Source organism: Watersipora subatra, chromosome 5 (assembly GCF_963576615.1).
Source record: "Watersipora subatra chromosome 5, tzWatSuba1.1, whole genome shotgun sequence".
Lineage (NCBI taxonomy): Eukaryota > Metazoa > Bryozoa > Gymnolaemata > Cheilostomatida > Watersiporidae > Watersipora > Watersipora subatra.
In genome coordinates this window covers 29,432,156-29,442,255 of record NC_088712.1, presented here as the reverse complement: position 1 = coordinate 29,442,255, position 10,100 = coordinate 29,432,156, and the positions used below count along the sequence as shown (strand labels likewise).

At 34.9% G+C, this 10,100-nt stretch overlaps 1 protein-coding gene across 1 annotated transcript; it reads left to right on the top strand.

Annotated features, from left to right (window-relative positions):
• Nucleotides 1-4: 4 nt before the first annotated feature.
• LOC137396307 (small ribosomal subunit protein uS10m-like) lies at nt 5-9,877 on the top strand. Its single transcript, XM_068082523.1, has 5 exons — nt 5-98; nt 5,949-6,089; nt 6,448-6,578; nt 7,628-7,730; nt 9,435-9,877. The coding sequence occupies exons 1-5, from the start codon at nt 72-74 to the stop codon at nt 9,615-9,617; spliced, it is 585 nt and encodes a 194-aa protein (XP_067938624.1). The 5' UTR covers nt 5-71; the 3' UTR covers nt 9,618-9,877.
• Nucleotides 9,878-10,100: the final 223 nt, after the last annotated feature.

Sequence of the window (10,100 nt, the reverse complement as noted above, 5' to 3'; positions counted from 1 at the left end):
TAAATTATATTGGCTATGTCACATGTGTAACTTTTGTTTGTTAGATATTCACACAACGTACAATATTTGATATGCCTATTTTGAAGCTAATTTTGCTGGTAAGTTGAAATTAATTTTTTATGTTAAGGCTTTTACAAATGGGTTCATGACTTTCTTCTCAATCTGAACTAAGAGTGAGCACTCTGTAAGACCAGGTTCCTCACATTGCTCTGTGTTAGGACCCACGTTAATCCTGGCATATATTAATGATTTTTCGACCTATGGTTATTGCAGTTTTAGTTTTTTTTATTGATGATACGCTTATTTACCGAGTTGTCACCAACAGTTATGATAAGTAAAAATTCCAAGCTAATGAAGAAAACTCGTAGACGTGTGGTGGAGACAACCCTTACTTCTAGCGTGTTTGCGCTGGACTCAACGCTGCCGACGGTACAACCTGCTCAACCCAAAAAGGAAGGAGCTGAAACCAACTCACTTGTGCTCTGCTGATCCCACGGCTGCCGATAATACAACCTGCTGAAACCAACATAGTGCGCTGAAACAAACACTGTCGACGATACAACTTGCTGAAGCGAGCAGGGGGTGCGGAAACCAACTTACTTACAAGTGCTCTGCTGAACCCAACAGAATGCGCTGATCCCAACGCTGCCGATGATACAGCCTGCCGAAACCAACAGAAGGGGGCTGAACCCAACTCACTTGTGCTCTGCTGAAACCAACAGAGTGCGCTGAAACCGACGCTGCCTGTGATACAACCTGCTGAAACAAACAACAGGGAACACAACTCTTGTAAGAACAATAACTTTAGTTATCTAATTATTTGTTACAATTTTATCCGAGCTTGCTGCTAGACTTGTAATAAAGATCAGAAATGATATTTCTCCAACAAATAAACGATTTTATTGTAGTAATAATATCACATGTCTCTTTCAAAAGGAAAACACAAGCTTACTTGCCTAAAAATTGCAGCAGTATTTGTATTACATAAGCAAATGACCCAGAGATTAACAGTTATTGTTTAAACTGACCAATCACATTGCTTTCCTTTCATGACTGCTGACTTTGTAAACTTTACCCATTCTTAAAGGTTGACTTGCAACAAAATTCACATTACAGTTATTTGGTATCAAAAGATTCACCATGTCTTACTCTGTTGTGTTGCAGGTGCCAAATACGTGGAAATGTGATTACAAGCCCTTGAAAGCTCAAAAACGAAAAGCCGCCGTAGATTGGAATCTCTTTATTTATCTGATGTATTCATTACAGTTTGATTATCGTCTTGTCACGTGATGTTCTCACATGTATTAAAAGGCCAATAAAAAGCTCACTATGAAACATATTGTAGCACTAGTTTATGACAAACACTTTGGGTTTTACCGAAGTCCCCGTATTAAATATAGATGCTCGCTACTTTACAGTTTTGTTTCGGCATTATTCAATCGTCAAGTCGTAATTTGATCACGTGACCCAATACTTCGCAAATAATTTTTGCAGCACTTTTCGATTATCACAGGTAACCAACAGGCTCGTCGTGATTATCAGACAATGATATGTACTCCTTCGAGCTAAGGTTAAAAAGTTTAACGATTTTTACGGTAAGTTATAAGATATCAGTGCTAAAAGTGACAGCATTACAATGACGATAAAACAGACGCGTAAGAACAATAGACATGGTTTTATTGAATGCGTGAAGTATATTTGTGAAAGTATTTCGACGAATGAGGTTGCATGAAATTGTAAACAGAAACCATCCTGTAACAGCTACATCCCATTTGAGCCGTTTTGGAAAGCGAATCCAAACTACGGTGGTCTCGTGTGGCTGCGATTTTCTGTTCGTTTTTTAGCTTTTAAGATCTTGTAATCGCATTCCCATATATTTTGCACCTGCAACACAACAGAGTAAGACATGGTGAATCTTATGATACCAAATAACTGTAATGTGAATTTTATTGCAAGTCAACCTTTAACAATAAAAAAACTATTGAGGGATAACTAGCCATTGCAGTACAATAATCTAAACTCTAACAGAATGTCCATAAAATATTACATATAGGCCTACAATGTAGGGAACAATACTTTTGAGAAGCAGTAAGACACATCCCTACAGTAGGTCCGCGCTAAATATTAGCTTTTGCTATCACGCAAATGGCCTTCTTTGGATGCTCGTTGTCTAGTTTTCATCTCTTTTGTATATATTTAAATGTTAATGATGAAATAAAGCAAACAAACAAACATCTTGATAACGAAAGATACTAAATACAAAATATTATCTCGAGAAAAAGTAACTACAAAAACTTAAAAATATTACATAAATGACTTTAACAGATAGTACTTAATTGGAACAGATACTTAGATTATTCTGACAAGCAATTATGAACATAAATAAATTTTTCGAACACGCGAACAGTAAAAATAAATTTGTTAAAGATTGTCCATTGCATACAAATTTTCTATAAATCTTGATAAATGGTGTCTGTCATCTTTTCTAGGTAAACCTAGGTCCCAAAAGTCCTTGCTCTATATATATCGGCTTGGTCGCCTTATCTTTTCATCAGTCCTTTCAAAAGTAGAGTTGCTCCACCATGGCCCTTTGCAGTACCATCCCTCATTTGATAGTTTTCTTGCTGGAATAACATTTGTGGTTTTTTTAGGTTTGCTAAACTAACATCGATATCAAAACTTGGTATCTTTTCTTCAATTTTGAAAAGTGGTCTTTTTAGTGTTCAATTTTTTAGCTTCCTTACTCAATGCTGATTATGTACTAAATGTTTCTCTATTAAAGTTTGCTCAAGAAACAAGATATATAGGTGTAATTCTGCCAAGAGATCTGAAGTTTGGCACCTTCAAACGAAAATAGAACAAGCTAACAAGGACCTCAGTATGATCAAACACACCTTTATGGTGCTCTCGCTGAGGCTGATCTGCTTGCAGACCCTAGCCTGTGTAAACCACATGTAGAATATTTTGCTACTGTGTGGGATATTTCATTAGACTACCTTATGATGTTCACATGGTAGCTCATTGATTAACACGGTAGCCTATAGAATAGTAGCCATAAAATCTACCCTAGGACACTTATATTTTGCTAGTATTTAGTTTCGTGAGTAGCACACAGAATAAAATTTCGCTGCAACTTAATTTCGCGGCTCTGATGAGTGCGAAAATATAGTGATGTGAAAATAAATGCAGTGGAAAAAACAGATTACATTCCTCAGGTCCAGTTTGCTAATAAGAAAAAAATTCAATTTGTGACTAGTTCGTATTTGCAAACCACAGGTTGAAACATGTGGGTGAGATCGGCAATTCAATTTGATCACTTGCTGCCATTTGTTTTTTAGACTATCAATGACGTCTAGGTTCCTCCCGCTGTGACTTTCACACTCGAATCCCAAGAAAAAGAAAATAGATAGGTAGCAACCAACTTCACAACCAAAACTGTACAACCCTTACGCTGCCATAAACGCATTTATTCGTTTTCTAGGGGCCACTGCCATAAACGCATTTTTGGACTTTCTCAGCAATTGTCTGGTATCCTGATTTTATTATTTGTTGACTACATAACCCACAGTCTTTAAGTGTTTTATGAAATTGACTGTGTTGTCCGAAGATTTCTCTATAAAATCAGCCTAAAACAACGAAGCAATATTAAACTTTTGTTTGAGAATTGCTAATCTAAAAACGAACATTTTTCTGTGAGTTCATTAACTACCCCGCGCAAGTCATAAAACAGGTAATTAGTTGTTGATGACATAATAGCCAATTTAGATTTTCGTGATTATACAGATAATTAAAGTAGAACTTGAAAAAATACTGTATACATATCATGAAGCAATATCGGCAATTTCGGTAAAATGGCTGGCACTAGGCCGGTAGCTAATTTGTACATGGTTGGCAGTGGAAGAGATAATGTGGTTAGACCTGATGAGGGTTGATATTGTTTTTGGTTGGTAATAAAATTCATCACTACAATAATTATTCTGCAATTTTATGACTTCACCTACCAGACTTTCATCCTCATCAGTTACAAATTCGGTGACTAAACTGATATAATCTTAATTTGCTTTGCCATGCTGCTCAGTCGGTGTATTAGCTATAATGAGTTTACCAGAAATTTCCCATTGAGCCCAACCACAGACGAAAATTGCCTGCATTTCTAATATGACGATTTTATTGTGAATATCAATGAACAAAGCTATTTAACTTCGCGTTTTCGCTCGTTCGTTATGATAGTTTAGTTTCGCTCATTAAATTTTCACGAGAGGATGACACCGCGAAAACGCGAAAGTTAGATGCCGCGAATACATAAGTGTCCTAGGGTATATCAAATCTTAAGTGAAAAGAATGGTCAGCATAACAGGTTCTCTGTTATGGTCTACTAACACTCTGATCTAGAGAACCTCTTATCTAAAATTCTAGTCGATTGACGTATGAAAATCAGACATTAGCTTCTCATGCATTTGATGTCTCACGGAGAAAACTACAATTGCTAATAGCATGAATTAATTTTGATGAACTCATGACTAAAAACCAAATACAATTATCACTTGAGATTTTCACTCTCTACACTACCAAGTCTGTTTATAACAACAGATTTCTGCCTAAGACAGTTCGTGAACTCAAATCTAACCTTGCATTTTGAAAATCAACTGCAGATAATATTCAAATATATATGTATTACAAGTAGCGGCATTGAGGTGCAATAGTTGTTACAACCTCACAAAGGGTTTAAATTAGCCTAAAAACTTAAATTGAAGGATTTAAACAGAATCAATCAAACTAGTTGATTTTTCAATAGATTGCCATTTGAATAGGTTATTTAATTATAAATAGCTCAAAAATTAGCCTAATCAACTTGTAATTAGTGTTTCTATATTAGAAAAAAGTAGGCCTAAGGCTATGCTCGTCGTCATAGGCTTTTTTTAGCCAAATGCTCTGCAAATACGCAAATAACATCTATGTTACATAAATAAATAAAAACTATATTCATTGTTATACTACTAGCAATATATTTTTGTAGTAAAGAGTAAACACTTCTGAACATTTTTGTATCAGGAGTAGAAAGTGTTACCTTAAAATTCGTTAAGATCGTCAAAGTGCAACTGATATATAATAACACTTTATATCAACAAGTGAACAGCGCAATTTTAGATGACTGACCACCAATGTTACACAAAACTGTTAGTAGTGCGTGTATTACTAAATTATTTGAATAACTGTGACAGCATCAGTGTGCCCTGACCTTATCGAGGTCTTGACCTTTATAATCTAAGTGTTGTGGTAAGGCAGCACTCCTAGGTTTCACGACTAACTTCATACAAGCAGCAAGTATAAGGAATATATGAGATTTAATCACTCTACTTGTTCTGTAATTGCAGCAATAATTTTATCATAGAAACGTTAAAAGTGTAATATCCAAAGTTTATATATCCAAACAATAATTCTAAATACACAGTTCGATTATATTAAGTTATTGGAGCAGATTAGTCAAACCTTTGGAGGAAGATGGCTATAATTTATGCAATGTTAACTGAATAGATTACATCACAGATTTATGTAATGTATTAATTATATTCATGTAATATTACATTAATATAATAGTTACATTATATAATGTAATATTGCATCAAAATAATGTAACTATTATATTAATGTGATATAATAAACTGCCAGTTTAAGTAAAAGATCTTACAGATATTCTATGAAGAAGAAGGTTATGATGTCAGATCCTGCAATGAGTTCTGTTGATGTCAGCTAAAGGCAAATTGATGAGATTTTTTAACAGAACTAAAGTTATATTTAATATATTGGCTAAAAAATCCAACTTTTATTGTATTACAAGTATCAAGTTGAACAATTTTAGCCTATAATAATAAGTTTTAAATAGCTAATTTTGATTTCACGAGTCTTCAATCATGGCATGTGTAACGCTGCTGAGTTTCTGTTGCCAGGCATCCGCAAGGAATTCTTTTGGTTTCGCTGTCAGAAGAAGAAGCAATCAAATTCAACTATGCAGACACAAATACACAATCTGTCGGCCAATGAAACCAAAATCAGAAGATATCAACCCTTTGCTTGAAGATCCTAGACTTGTGAGCTTTTTCCTATTTCTTTCATCAAGTTAATCCGGCCAAGTCATTCAGATTTCTAGTCACTTTCAATGACGGGCTTTGTGATTTAATTTGAATTGATTTGTTAATTTAACTATTAATTCAATTACTTTACAAAATAATTTAGTAATTTAATGCACAATTTAATCTGAATTGGAAGTGAATTTGGCAATTTAATTTATAGGTTGAGCAAAAACTAACCCAATTAAATAATAATTCTATACATTCATTATATTATACATATAATGCTGCCATGTAAATACATAATTGTGTTATGTATATTTTGTTGAAATATGTGATGGTTATGTATTAAATATGTATGTTTCTGATAACTACGTAGCATGTGATTCCTGAGAGAGAAGAGTATCCTGAACTGTGGTTTCATGTGAAAGGCTACGATCTAGCTCCGGTAGAGTCTTACACCCGTTTCCTCCATAAATTTATCAAAGGCCTTGACCCAACTGCTGACCGGTGAGACTTCTTAAATCAATCATAACATCAATCAAATGACATTTAGTACGTACTTGTTCGTATTAAATGTCATCAGTATCACTGGTGTGACATCTGTCTATCAGTGTCATTATAAACCTGTTATTGGTGTCACTAAGTATTCGCATTATGACACCTTATGACACAGTCTTCCAATAGACTTGCGTAAAATTTCAACACTTGGCAGCTTTAAAAAAGATGTTAAGAGCCATTTGTTAAACCTAAATTCATCAAGAATGCCTACTTTTCCAATTTTGGTGAAGTAATGGATGTTGTCTTCATTGCCTAGTAATACCAACCTTTGTGGGCCCGACGCCTCGACTAGCTGCAGTGCATGTGGGCCTCATCATACCTTTTAAAATGTAGGAATTAGGCTTTTATTTATTTTTTTCATTTAATCAATATTAATATCAATGTAACTATATTTATGTTTTGTCTAATGTTACATTTTTACTAATTGGTGAAATAGAATACATAAACGTCTTCAAGCGTCACTGATAAATGTCGATTACTACGAGTGATAAGGTTTGTACATCATTTGTAAAAGGTAAGAGGCAGCAAAAGAACAATGTCAATGAAATTTTAGTGTCGCTCAGTTTTCTCACAAATAAATAAAAATGGAGCCTCTTAGAAATCTTTGCATGGGTAGAACATTTTCGTTATACATGTACAACTGTATTTTACTGCGTTCACTGGTTTTTCAGTTTCATTTATAAAAGTGCAAATGAAGGCATGAAAACACAACAGTATTTCTCAGCTTTGATTTATTTTACCACTCTTTCAATTTTACCCAAAGTCAGCAGTTAAAAGTAGTTCTGTACAATATTTAGCATTAATTAAAGTAAAAAAATATTTGTCACCACCTAATTGTTGTCATTTTATATTGTTATAGACTGTACTGTTGCGAGATCCTAGTATTTTGGCTAAAAAAAACTCTGGATCAACCTGAATGAGATATAAATTAGGCTTTGATGGTGTTGAGCATCAGTAGGTGTTATTATTCATTGATTATTGGTTTGTTTAACTCCCAGAGTTGTGATGCCTCCTCGCACCTGGAATGTGAATACATTTAAGCCACGGTCGGAGATCACAGATCACCAGTACGAGCTGAAAACATCCCACAGAATCATTAAGGTATTGTTAGCGTTACTCACCAACTTCCTGTTCTTTTTCTAACAATGTTAATTCTTGAATTCGAATGGCAATCACTTGTCTTTTGTAACTATTTGCTGAAAATGATGGCATCTCTCAGTTTAGTCAGTCACATGAAGCTTTGTGCGTTCTTGGAGAGCCTTCTTATACACACACCTTCAGATGCGCAGAGGAAAAATACATGTATATTTTGATATTTCTAATGCAGATAAGAATGTATTTGTATACTAGTTACAGCTTTGTTTAGACACCTGCATTTACTAGTCATAGCTTTCTTAGACACTTGTATTTACTAGTCATAGCTTTCTTAGACACTTGTATTCACTAGTCATAGCTTTGTTTAGACACCTGTATTCACTAGTCATAGCTTTGCTTAGACACTTGTATTTACTAGTCATAGCTTTGTTTAGACACCTGTATTTACTAGTCATAGCTTTGCTTAAACACCTGTATTTACTAGTCATAGCTTTGCTTAAACACCTGTATTTACTAGTCATAGCTTTGCTTGAAGGTTTTCTTGCAACAAAATTCACATTACAGTTACTTGGTATCAAAAGATTCACCATGTCTTACTCTGCTGTGTTGTAGGTGCAAAATATGTGGAAATGTGATTACAAGCTCTTATAAGTTCAAAAACGAACTTTTAATCACCGCCATCATGAAAACGCTGTAGTTTAGAATCTCTCTATTTCGATGACGTACTCAAACATTGTGGTTATTGTTTTGACACATGATGTTATCACGTGAAATAAAAGGCTCAATATAAAATGTCTCGTAGCACTAGTTTATGACAAACACTCCGGGTTCTACCGGAAAGCCCGTTATCAAATATAGGTGCTCGCTACTTTACAGTTTCGTTTCAGCCTGGTCTAATCGTCTAGTCGTAATCTGATCATGTAACCCATACTTCCTGCCAAATGGCGCGAAAAATTTCTGCAGATTTTCCGATTATCACAGGTGACCAACAGGCTCCTCATGTTTATCAAAGGATGATATGTACTGCTTCGAGCTAAGGTTCAAAGATTAAACAAATTTTGACGGTAGGTTTTGATATATCATTGCTCAAAGTGACAGCATTACAATGATGATGAAACAGACGCGCAATGACAATAGACATGGTTTTATTGAATGCGTGAAGTCTATTTGTGAAGATACTTCGCCAAATGAGGTTGCATGAACGTGTAAACAGAAGCCATCGTGTTCAACTACATCCCATTTGAACCGTTTTGAAAAGGGATTCCAATCTACGGCGTTTTCGTGTGGCTGCGATTAACTGTTCATTTTTTAGCTTCTAAGAGCTTGTAATCACATTTTCACATATTTGGCACCTACAACACAACAGAGTAAGACATGGTGAATCTTTTGATACCAAATAACTGTAATGTGAATTTTGTTGCAAGTCAACCTTTAAACACTTGTATTAACTAGCCATGACAGTGCTTAGGTCTATTTGTTCACTTTTCGCAGCTTGACTTTCCGAGTCAATTTCTAAGTTTGCATAGCTTACACAGGTTCTATGTGTATTACCTTGAGTCTATAAAGGATTTCTACCTTTTGGTGATGCGTACAGGTAGGATGAAGTTGCTGTGCAATGTTTTAAGTTTGTGTTGTATGTATTAATATCAAGCGGGGAAGTGGACTAACGACTACCACTTCTATATTGGTATCTGTGTTCTATGGTTGTAGGTGCATGGCATGGCAAACAATATCACTTCTCTTCTGCTTGATATGGTCACTCGGCATTTACCTCCTGGTGTTGAACTTTCTCTCACCGAACCATCTGAAGAACTAAATGAATTCAAATATGTTCCTGATGCGGATATAAAAGCTCTCCAAAATGAACTAGACAACCTTCTTGAAGAATTTTAGTGCTCTGCATTTAGTTGACTAGGCATTTTGTAGCCTCATGGTTGACTGTTACAATTCGTTTCTTACTGCGGACTAGTATATCGTGAAAGTTGCAACATGAACTTGTTTGACTGGTTCAGCCTTTGCAAGGCTTGGATGGTCTCTGCTTTAACTTGCATTTTATTATCGACATACTTAACCCTGTAGATAGGTATAAATTACAAAGATTATAATGAAACTGAGGGTATATAATCACCATTCAATACATGGGAGTAAGTTTATTCTCACTTGCTTGCATTTACCATAAAGGCCTTTTAATGTGTTTTAAAGAGTATGTTACCCAGGCAGTCAGAATGTACAATCGTGCTAAAACTACAATTTTGAGTTATTTAAAGATTTAAAATCAGCAAATTCTAGGATTTTAATGCATTTAAAATTTTTTAAATTGGATTATTTATGCCCAGGTTATGCAATATTTAGTAGAGAAGGTCTCGCAATGAACTA

What these genes read in the sequence shown, in the direction of transcription:
- LOC137396307 (XM_068082523.1), top strand. Translation starts at nt 72, where the DNA reads ATGCCTATTTTGAAGCTAATTTTGCTG. An exon ending in TTTTGAAGCTAATTTTGCTG is followed by an intron (nt 99 to 5,948) that starts GTAAGTTGAAAT and finishes TTCTGTTGCCAG; the next exon opens with GCATCCGCAAGGAATTCTTT. An exon ending in CTTGACCCAACTGCTGACCG is followed by an intron (nt 6,579 to 7,627) that starts GTGAGACTTCTT and finishes TTTAACTCCCAG; the next exon opens with AGTTGTGATGCCTCCTCGCA.